The 21,085-nt window shown below is 37.0% G+C and overlaps 2 protein-coding genes across 39 annotated transcripts in view; one reads left to right on the forward strand and one right to left on the reverse strand.

Annotated features, from left to right (window-relative positions):
- Phf20l1 (PHD finger protein 20 like 1) overlaps window positions 1-16,173 on the reverse strand; it is a 68,997-nt gene extending 52,824 nt beyond the window's left edge. For 15 of the 33 annotated variants that reach the window (XM_087187649.1, XM_087187642.1, XM_013069598.3 and 12 more), the window contains exons 1-2: window positions 15,918-16,173; window positions 13,784-13,899 (exon numbers count right to left, since the gene is read on the reverse strand). Coding sequence is in view for 27 of the 33 variants with exons in the window: in XM_013069598.3 (XP_012925052.1) it covers window positions 13,784-13,866 (83 nt within the window). In the remaining 6 variants the exon portion in view is untranslated. Of the gene's footprint in view, window positions 1-9,317; window positions 9,461-11,998; window positions 12,105-13,783; window positions 13,904-15,917 lie in introns of all 33 variants that reach the window. The other 18 variants (XM_087187641.1, XM_087187614.1, XM_087187628.1 and 15 more) reach the window with 5 other exon arrangements.
- Window positions 16,174-16,272: 99 nt separating this feature from the next.
- Window positions 16,273-21,085, forward strand: part of Tmem71 (transmembrane protein 71) — a 95,786-nt gene continuing 90,973 nt past the window's right edge. For all 6 annotated transcript variants that reach the window (XR_002392037.2, XR_015441389.1, XM_087187716.1 and 3 more), the window contains exon 1: window positions 16,273-16,414. The gene's annotated coding sequence lies outside the window, so the exon portion shown is untranslated. The remainder of the gene's footprint in view (window positions 16,415-21,085) is intronic.

Here is a 21,085-nt window from a genome sequence, read left to right on the forward strand (position 1 = left end):
TTAACATGTGACCTCTGGCATGGAGACTTCTCTACTCCCAATCTCCTTATCATCCCTACCCCATCTCTGTACGGGTTCTCAAACTGAGTGCTGTAGGGCATTTTATATCCCTTGAGACACTGTTATGTATGACAGCAAGGGAAAAAAAAGAAAAGAAAAGATCAAATAAGCAAAGGAAATACTGGATTAAAAAAAACTAAACTGATTTCTTTATTAAAAGACCTCTTCATAAAATGGAGTACTACTCAGCCATGAAGAATGAGAAACTAGGGTCGGGGGGGTTAGCTCAGTAGTTCCGGCATCTGCCTTGCAAGCACAAGGTCCCAAGTTCAATCCCCGTACCAAAACAAAAAATGAGAAACTAGAGATATTTATAGCTAAGTGGATGCACATTGAGACGATACTCTTAAGTGAAATAAATAGGACACACATGTAAATACCGAATAGTTTCTCTGGAGTGAAAAACTAAAAGTGTAAATAAGGATCAAAATGTATAATTGATATTGTGAAAAAGGAAGAAAAAGTCTAAATGAGTAGGGAAAGTGGGAGGGGTAGGGGAAAGGAAAGAAGGGAAAGGAAAAAATAGGAGAAAAGGAAAAAAATGGAAACAAAGTCTTTGTAAATAAGGAAGAGTGGAGGGGGTGAAGGGTGGGCAGGGGAAGGGAAAAAAAATAAGGACCAAGATACTCATGTAATGGCACAAGATCCCAGTGATGAATGTAACTGAACTGTATACCTAAAATGTCCCAATAAAGTTGTACCAATAAAGTTAATGGAAAAAAAAAAAAGACCTCTTCATGCTGTTAACAAGATGAAGATAAAGCATTCAGTTTTACCACACTTGGGAAACAGGTAGCCCCTCTTACTGCAGAATATCTCCTAACATTTACTGAGAGAGAGCCCAGCCTGAGTCAAGTGCCCTAGAACTCTGGGGATAAGGGAGTCATGTTCACCCTTCCAGGCCCCAGCACCGAGCACAGTGACAGGACACACAACAGCCAAAGAGAGAATATTTACTGGGAACAGGAAGCCACAATCTGCACATTTCCTCAGATCTCTGAGGGCCACTGATTCAACTACAACATTACGTTAGATCTTGGTCATTTTTTGGGGGGAAAGTGGTGTAGGCAAGGGAAAGCATCATTAAAGAAAATCTAGGCGGTCAACTCAATGCAATGAGAATCAATGCTATCATGCTTGTCTTTGGCAGTATTGCTCTGATTTTGTTTTTGGCCCTCTGGTTTTTAAAAGATACAGACTGTCAATATCATCCAGGGAAGCCAAGGAATAAGGTTCCCCTTTAATCCCAACATTCATTAGCCATTAATGTACTATGAAGTGATTTTGTCAATGAAAGACTTTAGTCTGCAGGGCCCTTCAAATTCTAAATGTGTGCTTCTCTATATATTTGAAACATTTCTCAAAGCGAGAATAGTCCACAGTAAAATAGTTAAACACATCTCTATTTTCATAACATGATTCAATTTAGTAAAGATTCAGAATCTAAATGAGTTCAAATAATGTAAACCTAGTTTGCATTTTTAAGTAACTTATGGTTTTCCTAAAATATTTCAAATTTTTCTGGTTCACAGCATGTCTGATGCAAGAACCAGATTAAAATTTATATTTTGGGGAACCTCTTCAGATAAGTCACAGTCTATTATACTCACTATATAATTATCTAGGGATTGATAGGTACACTCAGGATAAGGGCCAAGAATTAGACAAATAACACAAATACCCAGGATTATAATGTATTTTAATTTTTACAAGATTTACTAATAAAATTTTGAATCTTTAAGACTCTGATCTTATTGAATGTCAAGTGCTCTTCACATACATTTTCTCATTTGATCTTGGAACAAACTAAGGAATAGATAACATAGTCTCCTTGAACAGATGAAGACCAGTCCAAGAACATATATGATGCAGTTACGACTCAAAGCCAAGACTGACTGGCACAAAGCCTACGCTCCACGCCAAAAGGAGAAGTGGGAGAAGGCCTGTATCTGAGTGATGATATCACACAGAGTACAGTAAGTGCACACAAAATTTTACATAAGATGTTTTAACAGAGTAGAGAAAATTGAAGAGTCCACTGCAAGTCTTAAGGAGACATGTTCCACATTGTCCTGGTGCCAGTTCAAGGATTTAGACGTAAACAAAGCAAAGTGCATACACGGTGCAAAATTCACTTATTTAGTGTCCCTTATCATCATGAGACTCTGTGCTAACAGAGTTGACAGTATTCAGAGACAAACAGACTGTGGTATCTGATCTCAAGGACCATGTGGTTAGAAACTGGTGAGACATTTAAAGGAAATAAGAAATACCCCTGTGTGGCTAGATTACATGGTAAAAAGTAAGGCTGTTAAAGGAGAAAACTTGAAGGGCTATGAAATAACAAAGTAATGAAATGATCTTTTATTCTACAAATGAGGAGTCACTTAAAGTTTATATTTAATTTGGTTATCAATTATACCTTAGAAGAAAATCACAGTATCAAGATCTTTGCAATGTATGCAAATTGGACGAAATGGAAATTAAGCATTCAGTTCTAGAGTAACATGATTTCCCTGTGCTAGCAGATGGCCTATAGTAATGTTTTGATACACACAGTGAAGAAAAAAACCACTATTAAGCAAATGTATTCACAAATGCTTCTCTATCTTGTACTATGACAATATTATTTTGATGCATGTTTTACGCTTTATTATAATTGACTATGAATTGAACATAAGATTTTTCTGAGTTCAGAAGATACAGTGTTCTGTTTTTGTTTTTGTCATTTTTTAAAAATGCTGAACCACAGAAAGCTGTTAAGAGTAAAGAACAGTGATTAGGCTCAGTCCTGGTATTCAATTGGTTTGAGAAAAGATTTAAGAAGTAGGCAACTGGAGTTTCAGAATGTAAAGTGTCAGAGATAAGATGCTAAAATGATGATTAGGAACAAGAAGAAAAAAGCACCCTAATATGCATCTCTCAAGGATTCAGCGGAAAGAGATGAAGAGAAGGTAATCTCACTAAAAGTACTATTCCCCAGTATCAAAACTCTACATAGTGATCTCTTACTCCTTACCATCTGTTGCTGCTAAATACAAAACCTTTGATGATCTACCTTCCCTACCATAATCCCACTTCCAAATGCTTGCCAGGCTTAAGTGATAGGTACTTGTGCAGAAACAAGAACTCCAATGCTCTGGATCTACCTTGCTTTCCCATGTCTTTTATACAAGAATGCTGGAAAACAGTTTACCCTCAGAAAATCTGAGAGAAAGTATCCACCTTAAAATGATTTCTAGCTTTTTGGGTTTAATGGAAGCGAAGAACATACCAAATACTGAGAAGACTTAATTGTCGCTTTTTGAATCACCATGGGGCCCTTTCTGAATCCATGTCCTCTAGTAGTCAAGTTAAACTGTAGCTATATCTACAAAGGGATTAAAGCATCATCAAGAAGAAAAGTTATTTCCACCCTCTCTGAATTCTTAAAGCATTTTATTGCCTTATCTGATACACTGTCATGTTAACACTATGACTGGTAACTCCAATTTATACAAGGCTGCTCAGAGAGTAGCAATATCTACAGTCAGAATATTTAATTAAATTTTGAAAAATTTAGTACAGTTAAGACTCATTGCCATTAATTCCTCTCAAAATTCTCCTCCTGGCTTCAAACACAATTATTGCATCATTCGTGTCACTTTCTGAAGCAGTTCTGGAAGCCTTCTACCATGTCTTTTGGAGACTGCCTCAATGTCAGGAATCAGTTCAAAAGTTTATGGCAATTTCTCTCAAATAATAACATTATAATGTGTCTTATTCTCCTTATTCACTGGATCTGGCACTGTGTGACTTATGGCTTTTCCTTCAAAGTCAAAATGACCATGAAAGGTGATTTTTAATTGATTCAAGACACTGAGGCAGCCACAATAGTACAATTCACAAGATAAATGTTCACAAAAGAGGACTTCCAGAACTGCTTCACAAAGTGGCAAGAACAATGAGATAAATGTGTTTAAAGTGGGGGGGGGGGGCACTCTGAGTAGAATTAATGGCAATGCATCTCATACTGTAATAAATTTTTAAAATTTAAACATATGCCATATTTTTTTAATCTAGATTAAATCCATAATTCAGTAAGAACCAGATACTGACCAAGAGGTTAGCTATATACTAAGTATACAACATCAGTTCCCTATAATTCCAACTCTGGGATGTTATCCAAACACAAAGAATATATAAGAAACCTGAAATGGGAATTGCCATTACTGGTGAATTCCTATGGCTCTTTTTAATCTCTCTTTTGCCTAGACAGGTCTGGACTAGTTCAAGAGACTGCGAGATTACAGGTACACCAAAAGCTATGTGTTTAGACATTTATGAGTATTCTTTAGTGATGAGAATTCCTAGCGGTTTAATCAGATTTTCAAAGGAGTCCATGAACAAATAAAAACTTCTAGAATGCAAGTCATCTATTCACATTCAAGCCAATAGTGTTTCATTAAGAGGAATCATTAGTGTTTCAAAGAGGGAAGAATGTGGACATGTGGCTATTCCAGAAATATTTGGTAGATTAACAATAAAAAAGCATTGCATCCAATGCAGTAACAGTAAAACAATTAAAACAACTTAATTTAGGGAACTCATTCTGATTTCTTATCTAGATTGATATGCCCAGATTTTTAACTATGTTGATAAAGCTAATCATAAGAAAATTGCAAGGGAAATTCTCTGAAATAGTTATAGTCTAAAATCTTCTGCACTTAAACCAAAGGACAGAGTTGATAGCTACTAACAGACAGTTTGCAATCCACTGAGGAAGGCCAGAATGTGCTACCAAATGCCCTAAAGATCATTAGTACTCACTAAAAGATGCGGGTTGAGCTTTAAGTAATCATTTGAATAAATGCTGTATCAATCAAAAAGGCAAAAGTACTTTTTACAAATTGCCCAGTAAGTTATTCACATTATATACTTTAAATAAGTCATTTTCTTATTTATACTGTTAAGATAGTATCTGGCTTTTTTTCTTGCCAGAGCCTAGTATGTGCTAGGGAAGTACTCTACCAATGAGCTATGTCCTCAACCCATAAAATTCCTAATTTATGTAAATTTAAAAGCTGACAGCTTCTTAGGTTCATTTCATTTAATCATCAAGATAATAAACAAATAATAGAGAAACAAATAAGGTAATAGAGAAACAAATATAAACTATAATGTAATAGCTAGCAAAGATAATTTTGTACTATGTTCAGTAAAAGCATTTAAAAAGAATGGACAAGGCAGTTCTTTTAAGTTTTAAAGGATGGGAATGTGTGAAATCTGACTTAGATATAATCTTAATTATTAACAAAATCCTAGAGAGTTAGGATTAATACTCCAAAAAACTTTGTGGAAAAGAACTTCATTTGTTACATGGTGTTGATTAAAAATGACAAACACACTAGAAGAGCTAGAAATAGGAAAGAACTGTCTTACATATGATTGTCAGCAGAAAGATTATTTGCCAAGTAAGAATTAAGGTAGAATGTAACCCAAAGCAAATACAATATTCTCGTAACCTAGTAACTCTAACATGTTTACCTAGCTGAAAGCGCTTTAAGTTTACACTATGCTTTATTTTCAAGTGTTCCCTCACCTACCCATTGATTATACCTGCAATGACAATGTAATCTAGTATTACCATACCAGTATTTTAAAATTCAGTGCATTTACTGCATGATAATTTATTTCACACTCTTTAAAAAACATACTGAAAAAAGAAAACAACATTTTGATTAATTCAAACTTGATACAGTATACCCCACAAAGTTGTGGTTCAGAGTTCCCAGCCTCAGTCATTTGAGGATTTTTCCTTAGAATCTAATAACTGTTCACAGAAACCCTCGCAATTTGCGGAAATCACAAATATCTTTCACAATTTTTTTTTGGTGGGAGGCCTGCAAACAGCCAATCCAAGAGTCGTATTCAGTTCTCCTTGGTATCGCTTCTCGGCCTTTTGGCTAAGATCAAGTGCAGTTCTCCTTGGTTCTGATTGGCCAGCGCCCTGTAACTATCTGGCAGATGCACCAGCATTCCCACATCATAACGGGTTGCTACAAGGTGATGTTCAGCTATCTTGAGTGTTCTCCATCTTGTTCTTAAAGCCCTAAGATCCCTAAGATGCCACCAAAATCCCCTGCACCTTCTAAGGTTTTATTTATACAGTATTTTACTAAGTTAAATTACATAACTGTAGGAGACTTAGCATATTTAGGGTTTGAACTATAAAAATAGGCATTCATAGACATTTTTCTGACATTAACTGAAATGCAGTTTTTCACAACTTGTGGCCACTCTAGGAATGTGACCCCTGCAAATTTCAGGGGTCCACTGTATTCCAAAATGAAATATAAATACAAAATGATCTAGAATTTTAGGAATGTTCATGGGTGAAAATCACATCTTCCCCAACAGTGACATCTAAGGGCCTCATCACATTATTTCTCAGATCTTCACCCTAATCCATTCATCCCCAGGACACATGCCCAGTACAAGCGGCCAGTTCACCCTGCTTCACATTTGTCCACCCCTTTGCAGCAGAAGGTAAGAAGAGATTTAACCATGTATTTCCCTTTAGAACCCCAAGCCACTGATGTTTCATTTCAGATCACTGGACTTAAATTCCTATTTCTCCCACCACCAGAGTCCACAAGTCCATCAGGAACTCCTCTCATCATTGCTGCACACAAAGTTTACGGATTTTACTTAATTACACTAGCAAAACTCAAACTCCTAGCAGGCTGGCATTCCCTAGTGCTGTTACTTACTATTTCATGTGCCTAAATTATTTTTTACTACTACAAAGTCATATCTGTTTATATGCCTATCGATTAATTTTAAGACTTTAACATCCACTCCTCCTCCATCTGACTGTATGTTCTTAAAATAACTAATGTTCACATTATTATAAAGTTAATATTTACTAAGTGGCTACTGTGTGGCAGAATCCATGCTAAACTCCTAACATGCATAATCTTGCTTAATACTCATAGAACCCTTGGTGTGAGGTACAACTACTCAACTACTGTCCCCTCCACCTTTTTTTTTTTTTTTTTTCCTAGTGGTACAGTACTGGGGATTGAACCCAGGGCCTTAGCACGGAGTTACATCCCTGGCCCATTTCTTTTTCTGAGACAGGGTCTCACCAAGATGCCTAGGCTGGGTCTTTCCGAAGAGCAGCAAAACTAAGGTGACTTTGCAATAACCTGTTAACTTCTTTAAAAAAAATTATACCACTGATATTGAAAACATATTAAACCTAGTATTTTCTCCTTCAGCTTAAAGAAATCATTTAAAGACAAAATTAAAAAGTTACGCATCTGCAGATGCCAGTTCCATCTACTCAGCAAAACTAGAACTGCAATATATTCTTTTTAGTAGTTAATTGCTTCCTAGCTAGTGGCTTTAATCAAGCCCTACTAACAAAGAATTATCTAATGTGATGTGACAAGTATGAAATCTCACAAACCATAATGACAACATTCACCAGGAATGATGTAACGAATAGGGAAATGGATGTGTGTGACACATGACGGCTGCACTTCAGCCAAATGTCAGATAAGCAGATAAGGTTGTTTTTCCTCCGGGGCCAATCTTTACCATCATATGAACACACATATGCATACAGAACAAAGCACACTATGTTTGAGAGCTCTGGGCTTGAAACATTAATAAATTCAGGAAGGAGGCTAGGAAATCATCAGCTTGAAGGTCTGCTTCTGAAGTAAGTTCAGGAGGAAGCACTCTATGATACACACTTGAAATTAACCTGCCTTGCCCAAGGTAATTCTAAGGAACATGAGTAACAGCTGGACTGTCAGGGCCTTTCTAAACATGACACAGACACACCACTACATTCAGGCAGGAATTCAGACAGCCTGTGAGCACGGAGCCCCAGCTGACTGAGGCGCCAAGCTTCAGGGGACCTTTATGGGAAGCAATGGGCTGTAAGAGAGTTTATTTCATATGGAGCCAAAAGGATCTATGATCTAAAGTTTCAAGCCTTTGTATTTGTGTTTCAAATTATAATCACCTTTCTCTACTTTTCTGAACTACATTTATTCTTCAAGGGACCAGCAATTTTGAACAAGCTACATGACTTTTCCTTATTTCTGTCTCACATCTGTGTTATTTACCTATCTGAAAGGGAGCTCAAAAGACCTGTCATCCCTGGTTAGGTAAAAATAGGTAAAAGAAATTGAGTTTAGAATTCAATAGGACCTGAAATATCATCTAAAATGTCACACTCTCACTGGAAGACAGCACAGCACTTAGAAATCATATTTTCTGACGTCTAGTTAAATTTATTTTTTTCTTTTTCTCTTTTTCCAGAAAATTGCTAAACAAGGGGAAAAAAGGCTGAGATCAGAAAAAGTTCTATTAAAAAAGAATTAACATTACTGAAGGACAGCAGATACATGAGAGCAGGCACAAGCACAGTGAGACCATGTGTGTTGTAAAATAAATGTGTACTCAAACCTGTTTCTAATCTTGCCTTTCACTTTTTTTTTCTTTTTTTGCAGATTTCTCATCTTTAGCATCATTAAAAGGAGTTCAAAGGGTTCTATCTGGAGAACATTCTAAAAACTGAAGAACTGAGATGTTTGTACATTGGCATAGACTGGCTTGATGATTATACTAGACAGCTTATTTAGACCTTAACATTCAAAATCTGTGACTATCTAAATGCAAAGAACTTCAACATTTAAAAACTCTTCAATTTGAATTCTCTCCAAGAGAGTTCTTAACCTAGAGTCCATGGACAAGTTTTCTGTGAATTTATGAACCTAATATATAACTCAATCCTTTTAGTATACACACGCAATTGCATACATTTTCTGAGTCTATTGCTGAAATTAGGTTCTCAAAGATAATGATTCAACAATATCTATTTTTCAATTATATATATATGAAGACAAGAGGTATAAGACAAAACATAAAGACAAAAATTGTATTCATATTAGCAAAATAATCTATTTTAAAAGTATTTAAAAAGTATTCATCTAATGTTCCTACAAGTTTCAAATTCATTTAATATAATTCAAATATAATTTCATTTTAAAAATTTAATTCATGTTACTTTTTAGGAGCATTTTCCTAATCTAAATATAGATCATATAATGTTATCCTTTGAACAGCTAAATTCAGTCAGGGGAAAAAACTCTTTTTTATTCAGAAAATATGTACTTCTTTTAAATTAAAAGGTATTTGTATTTGCTACAATCTTAATTTCCTGAGTTTTCTGACACTATTCAAACATCTTAAAAACTCACATTTGCAAATGTTCCATACAGTTCAAAAACCTCCAAATGTGTGGAAACAGCATTTACCAAGTCAAATTTATACTGTTCTATCAAACTCTGATACTTGGGAACAGCTCCACATTTTTAATCTTTCATTTTCTTTTTCTTTAGATCTAGAAGAGAATTAAATAGAAATATTCCAAAAGATGTCAGAAGAGCATAACTCATCTGAATGTTTTAAATGACTCTATAATTCCAGGTTCTTAAGACTAACACCAGAGTATATTATTTGATCTGCTGTGTTTTCATAACTAAATTACTTAACTATAGAATAACTTTTAAGACAGAAGTTAAATCAGTAGTCAAGACCAGTTTTATTTTATCATTTTTATTACTGATAATATTCAGAATAAGTAGACACTGTAAGGTCTGCAAGGGTGGTCTGTAAACTCTAAAAAGATGAAGATTTGATTATCATCCTAAAAAGACTGCTACAACTTGTTGCAATAACATGTTTTTCTTTTGATGGTTGCATGATTCCAAGCAATTCTCATGGCAACACTGAAGATCCATTTCAAAAGCTTATACACTTATATCCCCAAAGATTTACTTTTCAACTTCCCCTCTTCCCTTTAATTTACTTCAGTAAGTAAATTATTGCCTTATAATTACACATTAATTTGCAGAATTTAAAGTCAACCCATAAAAAAAAAGTCCTAATATCGCTTCCATTTTATTGATAAACAAACCCAGTTAAAGGACTTCACCATATTTACAGGATTAACAAGTAACTGTCTAAATTTAAACCCATCCAGTAAGTGTTTCCAATGTGATTTGTAGCCCAAAGCTCGTCCTTCTCCAAATATATTCCTGAATCAAAATACTGCGTCACTTTCATTCTTATGATGTTTCTGCCCTCACAATACCATCAAATCAATGTCGAGGTTTGGATAGGCAGAGGTTGTGGTGGAAAATATGATGGAGATATGACAGAAAATGCTTGACTATATTAGTGAATATTAGCATGTTGAAGTCCTACCACACTACTGAGAAATAAGTTAAAGGAAATGTTTTAAGGCTGAAACATTTTCAAAAATTCCAACAGCCCATACTACTCTGTAAGAGTTAGGTTTAGAAAGTATTAAAGAAATCCAAGCACCAAATACTAGAATGAAAATGACTAACCTCTCAGTGGCTTCTCAAGACCCATACTTAGTAGTGTTGGTAAATAATCAAATCATCAATGGGTTTTCTGTAAACTTACTTAAGATAAAATGTAATAAATCACTACTTAAAAACACAGAGTACAGTTTCAAGGATAATACACCTTTCTGAACCTTAAGAAGTATATGATATGGTTTGTTCAAGCACTAATACACTTTTTCTAAGAAAAATAGATTGAGTCTTCCTCTTAAATCAATATACCACAACCAAAAAGTATAAGCTTAACTTGAGTTTATTTCTAATTTAGAGTTTATCCTTTTATTGTAAGGCATATACTAAATATTATTTTCCTTTTTTTTTTTTTTTTTTTGGTACTGGGGATTGAACTCAGGTCCTTGCACTTGCGGGGCAGGCGGCAGATATTTTCCTTTTTTATATAATGAAAGACCTTTTCCATAAGTATCAAATTAGAATTTTTAGTGTTCTACTATCACTACTTTCCTTCAGCACTTTTCTTTAAAAGGAGATGTATCAACATCTGATACATTAATTCCTCAATGATACATACACTGCTCAGTGTAAAGGTCTTGAATACAGACATATAAGCAAGATTTCCATTCCTCCTTCACCCTTCCTCCTCCACTCCGCCTGCTCAATATTTTTAACAGTTCAAAATATATTTATAGAAATATGAGTAAATACTTTTCAAATTGAATAAATGTGGAAGACAAGCATTCAAGAGGGATGGAAAACCAGAATATGGAAGAGGGGAGGAGGAAGGGAAGGACCTATGTCGGTACATTTTCAATGATTATTCTGGTCCTCATAAGAGTGTAAGTTTCACAATAATCAAATAATCTTATGCCTTTATCTGGCACTGAAGTAAAACTCTGCAGAATTTATATGAATATAGAATGGCTCTTTACAAGTGGAATCACATGAAGAAAAGTGTAATTATCTTATTTAGAAATAAAATCTGTTAAGAACATTAAGGCTCACAGAACTTCTGTGCTGCATATAAAATTGAACAAATGTAAGCAATTTAATAATTACTCTGTGGTAAACCACTTAAACTTACAGCACACCTATATCTAACTAGTTCTTCGTACTACTGACCTTGGAAAGCAGAAATCACAGTAAGAAAATACGCATGTAAATTACTTTTTCAATTAAGGAGCCATTTGCAGCCGAATGCTAAAATCTTTATATAAATGAGCTCATAAAAATCAAAACGATAGCAAGTTTCACTGATGACCATGTGATTCTGTTTGCTTAAAGAGAACATTACCACTGGGGTCTTATAATTCAATCTAAAACTTTATCAATGAATATATCTGCATACTACTCTCCTATCTAATAAGCACTTAGGAAATTTCTTGGTGAGAAGCTACAACTTTCATTTGTTCCCTCAAATTACAAATGCACAGAACACTAAAAGTACATGATTTTTAAAAGTAGTTCTTTTTCTAATCTTTTTAAGTACTAGATCATAAATTTTGAAAGCTTTCAAATTAGAAAACATTTTACTACAAAAGTAAATTTCTTACCAATAACAAAATCATGTTAATATCTCTGAAAGGAACTGAGAAAATAAGCTATGTGCTTCTCCAAAACTGGAAGTTAGTTCAATTGGAACTGTGTCAGTTAAGAAACCTATGAGAATATAGTAATATGAATTAAGTATTTATTCACAAAATCAGTAACTTAAATCAATAATAAGATTAACATCAAAAAAGAAGTATTATTTCCTTACTCTTGTATAACACAGAGATTCAATAGCATGCCTTCACAGATTAAAGCTACTTTTGGCCAAATCAGAAACAAAAGAACCAGTAACTCTCTACACTGGCATCTTTTCTTGCATGATGTAATGCAGTGTTTTTCAACTGGCAGCATTTCACTCCTTACCTCCCATGGTCATTTGGCAACATCTGGAGACATTTTTTTTATCATCACTACTAGGAGGGAGCAACTGCCTGGTTCCCAGGTTCTCCGAAGGCCCTTCTGAGATATGCTGTGTTATACACGACCTACCTGATGAGAGCAGCAACTAAGCCTACTAAAAAGAACTACCCACTGAGATGAAGGTTTGGGCAAGGGGCTAGTAACTGTGATTGTCCAACTCAAACTGTAATTTCAAACTATCATAAAGCACAGCCCAAGACTGAGGCCATTAAGCTAGGGGTCAGGGAAGCATGCTGAGCTCTAAGGCCAGATGTTAAGAGAGAAACCTTGGACTAGTCTAACATCAAATATCAAGACCAAACAAGATTTCTCTGTCATTGCCAACTCAGGAAGTCAACTTAATGCAAATCAATCAAAAGCAAGTCTATAAAATGACCACTATGATATTAGTGGAAGAGTGACAAAAAATATCAAAAAGTCTGATACAAGAAGTGGTAGGCCCCTAGACCCCTCATCCAAAATAAATGGGCTTTAGAAGGAGCAAAGGCAGCAAGACTCCCCGAAGAGGAACCTTTCCAATCCCCCGTCTCAGACTAGGGGCCTGAGAATGGCAACAAGAAAGCATCTGCCAAGAGCACAGAGCTAGGAGCCAGCTCTCTGAATAAGTAAGACATTCCCTAGAATAAAGGGGAATAGTCTCTACTCTATATAATAAAGTGACTCTTCCAATAAAGTGACTCCTGCATGCTGCCTCCCTTTTTTCCTTTCCAGATGATTGTTTTATACTAGTTTATCAACTTTTCCAACATCCATGTATATGGGTATGTTGGGAAGTGGAGGTGTTTAAATTTACCACCTACCACAGAGGGCCAGCGTAAGGGAAGATGAGTCCTGAGAAGATGCCCATGCAATACCAGAGATAGTAACAACCTGCCTAAAATTTTCATTTTATTAGGTGGGAAACTGAACAGTGTCAATATTTCCTGAAATGTACAGTATTAGAAAAGTACTGTTAACCATTAATATACTCTATACCTTAAAAGAACCACTTCTATCATAGGGCAAGAAAACAGACCTACCAAAATTTATTCAAACTTGGGAAGCTGATTATTTGAATTCCCTCTCTCCCTCCCTCCCTCCCAACATAGTTCATGTTAAGTACATAAGGGTCCCAAAACTCTCCATACTCCTTATATTCCAGACAATGATTTTCAGTTCTTAATCACCTAGAATGCCTGCACTAAATTACTCAAAAGTTTTTAAATGCTAAAGCTGAAAATCTTAAAAACTAAAAACCAATTCACATGGGTATTCAAAACGTGAATATACTGACATTTCTCCTACCATCAGCAGAGTTAATACCAACTGATCAAACATGTGAAGCTACAGATACTGTGCTACAGGGCAAAGCTCTGTATTTTCCATACCATTTCTGTAAGTAGTCCAGTGCCTCCAAACGAGCACCAATCTCAAAAGTGATTCCAGGACGATTTGGGGGCCTTTTACTCATCTTGAGATCCTATTCTTCAGTATTCTCTCTTCACTACCTCAAGAGGAAAAAAGAAAGTTAGATTCCAATGCATCAAATGCATAGGGAGTGTATAAAGGCACAGGCAAAATGAAAACTTTTCTAAACAAATTTTTTGAAACTCTGAGTGATGATACCAGTAACTCTAAGTAAAGGAATATGTAAAGTGCGGCAATCTTGATAAAGAATTAAGAAAAGGACACATAAAGACAGCTAGCTAAGAAAAATAAAGATGTGCCATTATATTTATTAATGGCAAAAGTACTTTAAATTTTAACTTGAAAACACGGGAAAATTTCCACAGGACAGCTGAAAATGTTTTTCTGTCTTTGAAAAATTAAGACAGTTCAGTTTTCTGGAACATGACTAAAATTCTTGATAGAACAAATTAATCAAGTTGTTCATTTAGCCTCAAGAAACATTTCAGGGCTTCATAGTATGAAACACTAGGTAAGATACTAAGAACACACAAGGCTGGAGGAAACTGTAGACATATTCCTACACCAACGAAGAGTTTAATAATCATTCCCGTGAGGAGGCTGTTTTATTTTCTGCGATTCCCCCACTTTGGCTGCCAAGGATTCAACAACTTGCAAGGGAAATTTATCTTTCACATTTCATATCTGATTACTAACAATGTTGGGGATTTTTTAAACTTTGACAATTTATTTCTAATATACTTCAATATACAGTGCCCACACATTGCCCAGAAAAGTGGCTGTAATGTTAAATAAAAATCGCAGAAGAGTACACTTCCTCTCTACATCATTCACATGAAGTGTTTACTGGCCTTTTGGGTCCACTGTCCACCCAATACAGTAAGGTTAGCCCCTTTCTCACTAACGAGTATTTGAAGAATATTAATACATTCTAAGATGTCTAATAAAAATACAGCTGCAATATTTTTTGTTACTCAAGATTATTAATGACAGTACTCCAAGTTTAAAAGGAAAAGAAACCTAATTTTTATGATGATTTGGTCACAATTTAAAATAGACGAAAACATAATAGGAAACATAAAATTCCAACTGCCCCTCACTCCTTGGAAAAAAAAATCAGACAGGAAAGGGGAAAGTATAGCAAGGACAGTCTTCATTTCCCTCTTCAAAAAAAAGTGAACTCAAGTATAAATGGTTTGAGGGATAGAGAGGCGACACACTTCTGGCATGGCATCAGCAAATACTAGTGAATTTAAGTTAATGGGAAGTGTGTCCAGAGTGTATTTGGTGTAAAGGGAATAAATGTGTGAATATTTTAATAGAAATCTTGCCACTGTGCAACACACAAAATAGTTACTTCAATGTGTGGGTAGAAATCCAGCCAGAATCTCTGTTGTTCTTCACGTGAAAAACGCAGTAAGGGATAGACAATTCACTAGTTGCACTAACATGTTCTAAGATCACACTTAGTGTCCAGACATGGTATAAGCAGCCCCCACCCCGCCATACACTTAGGGATGAGGTACCATAAAAAGCAAAAGTTCCTTTTTCTCAGGGGGAGAGGGGAGGACGAGGGATTTGAATTCAGGAACTTTAAAAAAACGAAACAATCTACTGGAAGGAAAAAATTCGAAGCAAAAGAGAGGGGGGCAGAAAGGATCGAGTAGAATAAAACAGAAAGGAAGGTAAAGAAAGAATGGCAAAGAAATTTCAGGATGGTAGAAGCTGTGGGAGATGACAAGTGCAGGAGACCAGAAAATCAGTAAGACACAGACACGAAGAAAGTGAAGCAATGGCCAGAGGAGGACAGCGACGCCAGGAGAGGTGGGGACGAGGCGGACGCGGAGGGGGTGGCCAGAGACCGGCAGGAAAGGCTGGGACGCGGCTGGCCCCAAGCCCGAGAAGCCTCCAGGTTTGACAGCCGCCGGCCCTCCGCAGGGGGGAAGGAAGGGAGGGGGGGGCGAGCGGCGGCGGCCAGACAATAGGGCCGGCGAGCGCAGCACAGGGAGCGGGCCAGAGCGACATCAGCGCGGGGGCGTCCCGGGCGGCCAGGCGGGGGCCAGGCGGCTTCCAGGCCCCGCGGCCGCCTCTTACCGACTCGGCCTCCTCTCCGCACAGCAGCCGGGCCGTCCGGGGCCGAGCCGGGGCTCAGCAAGGCGGCCAGCCCGGGCCTCCGCCTCCGCCCAGGCAGCGGCCAGGGAGGGAGCAGGAGCCGAGCGAGCCGAGGCCAGGCCGCGGCGCCGGGCGGCCAGAGAAGGCGCGGGACGGAGCTGGGTCAGAGCCCTCAAGCCCGCTCGGGGTCCGCTGCCATCGCCTCGCCTCCGCCTCCGCCGCCGGCCAACCTGACGCTACGCCGGGCCAGGAGACGTCAGCTGCCCGCGACGCACCGGAAGCGGGCCTGCTCGGTCACGTGACTGGCGGAGGTTGGGCTCGGGCCGCGCCGCTGATTGGAGGCCTGCCCTAGAGGGCGGGGCTTGGCGAAGTTGGGCCTCGGCGAGGAGGAGGTGCCCTGGTGAGCGGAGAAGCGGCCTGAGCTCTGGGCGCCCACTGGCATTTGTGAAGTGCTTGACCTTTGAGAGGGGCGGATTAAGGTCACTGCTTATTATTATTGATTTCATGGGGAACCAGGTTCCCCCAAACCCCTCTTCTCAAAACCTTGGGCAAACTTCTGTAATTGCATTATTTTCTCACATACACATTCCATTCCACTTTAAGAATATAGCAAATGGTTGCTGCTAATCCATGAATGTCTCTTAAATGGACACTTCGTGGCAGACACTATGATGTAAATATACCACATGACAACCACAAAAACGCAGTTTTATTGCTCTCCACAGAGAGAGCCTTACAATACAAAATACAGATATTATTAAGGGGTGTGTGTTTGTGTGTGCAGCTACAGAACCTTTGTGACTTGCCTTCCATAAGACTACACAGCTGATGACAGAACTACTTTTATTGAATACCTACCATATCCCCAAATCTGTGCAGAACACAAAGGATAGTGTCCATGCCATCCGGACAACCTATAAGTGGTTCTAATCAAAGTAATTTTGAGACATAACATCTTTTCTCCCGCTGTACCGCTTAGACTCCCAAGTTTTCTAAGTGCATCATTGCATACAAATGACATTTATATTTATCTCATTCACAACGTAGAATTAAAATGAGGAAGTAACTCTTTAAACTTCAATTTAATGAGATTTGGTAAATTAAGCAAACATTCATATTCATCCTTTTATTTGAAGGACGTTCATTCAGCACCTACTATGCTGCTAATAGCTACTGAGCTACTTCGAGCATGGTGATACACAGAAAAGATGTAAATAAGACAGTCTCTAGTGGATGTCTGTCTTGTGCTCCGGCTCCCCAGCATTATTTCCCATGTTTAAGAAATTTCCCATCAAAGTTTAATTACTTCAGCACATCAACTATTTCAAGAATCTTCCTTTGTATGCAACAGAATTATGGTTTCCACCTTCCTTAGTGTTATGTGTGGCCATTTGATTTGCTATGGAATGAAATTAGAAGTAAACATTATCATGATCAGCATAGCGTCAAAAACCAGTTCAACAAGCTCCCTGTGCCTAGGACAGTGAAAAACTGTACTTGAGATGACAGCTGCTCTAGCAACCCGGGTTCTAGATAGAATATGATGAACCCAGGACCCACTGATAACCTACAAGGTTTATGTTGTATAAGGAAATAATTGTTTGTTTTTAAGCAGTGAGTATTTATTTCTTGGGGATTGTTTGTTACCCAGCATAACCTTATCTGCACGGGCAGATTCTTTTATGAATCTTGGAGGCAGAGTCAAGTACCCACTAAATAAGATGAAAATTTCTGAAACAAGTGTTCTCAGTCTTCCTTGTGGCTAAGTGCTATGTTAAATAAACTATCTCTCCCTGAGATTTTAATATCAGAAGTTGCTAATGATATTCAAAATAAGGAAAACGTTTTCCAGCATCCGTGGAAGTACCGAAAATAAAGTTTTTAAATTTTAGCTAGAGCTAAGTTTTATTGAACATTGGCAGAACTCTTGCTAAAATATACACCAGTAGTAAGAAAAAATAGATATTATAAAAATTTTGAGATGTTTTAAATTTAAATAAAATGTATTCATAAAGGATAATACAGATTCTATTCAATCTCCATTTGTTGTGAATCCAGCAATCCATAATCCACCCCAGAAGATGGTTCTTCCATTTTAATTGAGACTTAACAAGGACTCTCTCCAATAATGTAAATTGAGAGAATAAAAATGCAAATGAGGTCTTATGTAAATAAGCAGCTTATGTGAATTGCATAGACTAGCAGTTCTCTGTGGAATTATTACCACCTCCTTGAGAGCACTTTGGAAATACGGAAGGGTGATATTTTTAATCGTTACATGATTGAGGTAGGACAATGTTACTGTTTAGTAAAGAGGGACCAGGACTGCTAGACATCCTGAAATGCACAGTGCATTCCTGTGCCTTGAAATATTGCCTCTGTCATTCATACCTTTTGATTATTCCTCCAGACATTCATATGGGTGAAAAACTTGTTTCTAATTGTGCCTAGAACCGAGTTTCATATATAAGCCCAAATTATTTTTGCAAGGTTTTAATGTACATTTTTTTCCAAGAACATAGTAACTATTTAATACAAGGCAATGTTTTCTAAACATTACCAAAAGTTTCTTTCTTTTAAAATATCATGTCACCAACAGGTAAGCTACTCATGTATTTAAGTCATTGCTAGGATGCACTTGTATCAGTCCATATTCACAACTGTTTTACTCAAGGTAAATCTAAACTTAGGTGCAATTACTTGACTACTTCATTATGTCTCTTTGAGAGACATGGCTAAATATTATGTATTGATATCTATATATATAATTTTATTATTAATATTTTCTTAATGCTTGTTCTTTTTATTAGCATTATATCATATTGATATTTTAAAATGTATATGTATAGCTTGATTATTATATGTGAATTTGATTTCAGAAAATGGTGAGGGGATTACATAATATTTACTCTAAAAAGGGGACATCAATTCTCATAAAACTGACAAAAACATCAGGTAGGTTGTCCTTTCCTCTTTTGCCCGTGTGGAGTTAAAGCTCAGGATCAGGGCAGATATACAGAGCAAAGAAGAGTCTAACAATGACTCCCCAGGCATGTAGCAGGGCTATGAATGGCTGTGGCCCCTCCTTTCTTCCACCCAACATATCCTCCCTCCAGATGGTTGATGCTGGCCATCAGTCACTCCATCTCCAAATATAGAAAGGAAGAACTTACAGCTGTGTTTGAGTAGAACTAAACAAGCAGTGGGCAAATTATCTTGAAACAACAGTTGTTAGGCAGAAATCACTGATCTAAATTCCTCCAACATTAAAAATATGAATATGGAGCCATTATACTTCCTGGAATATTTAACAACTGTATACTTATTTTAAGGGAGGAAAAAGTCACTCCTAAATAGCAGATATTCCTTGATTACATAGAAAACACATGAATGGTTTTTTGTATATTTATTTAATAGCTGTAATTAGCATCAGTAAAGACAATCAAAGTAATTCAAGGTTTGGGTTTTTTTAATAGACTAGTTTAGTAGAAACCTTAAACTGCTGCAAAAGACCCCTCTGGCAAATCTCTCCATTTCAGGTATTTAAAAGTCTTTGAAAGGCATTAACATGACATCCTTCACCAGAAGAAAGTTCACTTATCTTTTCTCTCTCTCATCACATCCCTTTATCAACTGACCAGAAGTGGTAGTTGTTTCAGAATTTATCACTGGCAATTGGATCTCAAGGACAAGTGTGAACAGACAGAGGCATCATCTCTGCAAATGCTCACGCAGAATTCTGCTCACAGTTCGAATGTACTTCCTATTGCTGTTTGCTGTATGTGTATGTGCCACTTTCTTATAACAATACATATGTATTCCATACATGTCTATCATTACATCTATAAAAGTCACCTGCAATTCCCCATCATCTTTAGGCACATACATATATGTGTCTAACTGTAAGTATGTATTCCTGGTGAGTTCAGATATTACTCAGAATCCCCTCAGTTTGTGAGATTCTAAAGACTCAGCAGGATTGTTTTAAAGATAATCACAGTCTCTGCTGGTAAGGGTCATAGAAGAGTATTTGTTCAGGAATTATATCAAGAGAGACAAAGAACTCCTTTGTGCAGATTTCCCCAAAGCAAGGGATCTACCTTATATTTATCATTCAAACCTAAATATTTGAGAGTGGAAAGAAGCATTACTAATAATTACTTCAGAACAGCAGGTGGGTTGCTGGGTAGTCCCAGACAGACAGAGACATGTGATAATGCCACATAAAGCAGGAATAAATAATAATGAGAAATAAGGTAGAGATTCCTTAAACAGATAATCATTGAACGTGGAATCCACTTCTGATTCTTCAGTGAGTTTTCCTCAGGACAAAGGATGAGCTCTTCACTTTCCCCTGCTTCATTGACACCTGACACAGCCTCTGAATTCTGCTGTTCACTAGTATCATTTTTACTCACCATAACAGCATTTCTCAAGCTTTGTTCCACCAATCACCCAAATTAGATTCACCTGGGATGCTGGTTAAAATGCAAACTCCTGGGTCCTACTTTTTATTCTGGGGTTGGGAACTATACTTTAATAAGTCACCCTAATAATTCACATGCACCCAAAAGTTGCAGGCTTACATGGTGTTGTGATTCGTGTAGTTGCTTATGAATGAAGGTTCAATGAAAATCTCTATAAAAATAAAAATAATTTATTAGTTTGGGGAAATAACAAGAGATAAGAGATTATTCTTCCTTCTAGCTCAGTTTGCTTCAAGGATCAAATTAAAATAGCTTTCACTCTGCTTCCTAGGAGTTAGCATGATTTTTGGAATCCGTATCCTGGTCCCAGCTTCCTACTTGTCAGTATAACATCCTAGTGAACATAAAAACAAGACTTAGAAGTCATTCTCTCCCTGACCTAAATTAAGTTCAGTGACCAACCTTGAACCAATAGAGGTAGCCATGGAATGGCTTGTACTAATTTGGCATAGAGCTGGGTCCATTTCCCATCAGTCAGATGAGAGTAGAGACTACCCCAATCTTTAGGGACTAAGAGGTGGAAATGAATGAGATTTTTAAAGAAAATTTCGTTTCTTGCTTTTACCAATCAGCTAGCACTGCTCAATTTAGACAGAAATCCTGAATTAACAAAGTGCAATTCTGCTAGCAGTCCTGATGTCAGTATGTAATGCTGGATGCCAG

Source organism: Heterocephalus glaber, unplaced genomic scaffold (genome assembly GCF_053883595.1).
Source record: "Heterocephalus glaber isolate CG9 unplaced genomic scaffold, H.glaber_assembly_v1.0 deba00000281, whole genome shotgun sequence".
Lineage (NCBI taxonomy): Eukaryota > Metazoa > Chordata > Mammalia > Rodentia > Bathyergidae > Heterocephalus > Heterocephalus glaber.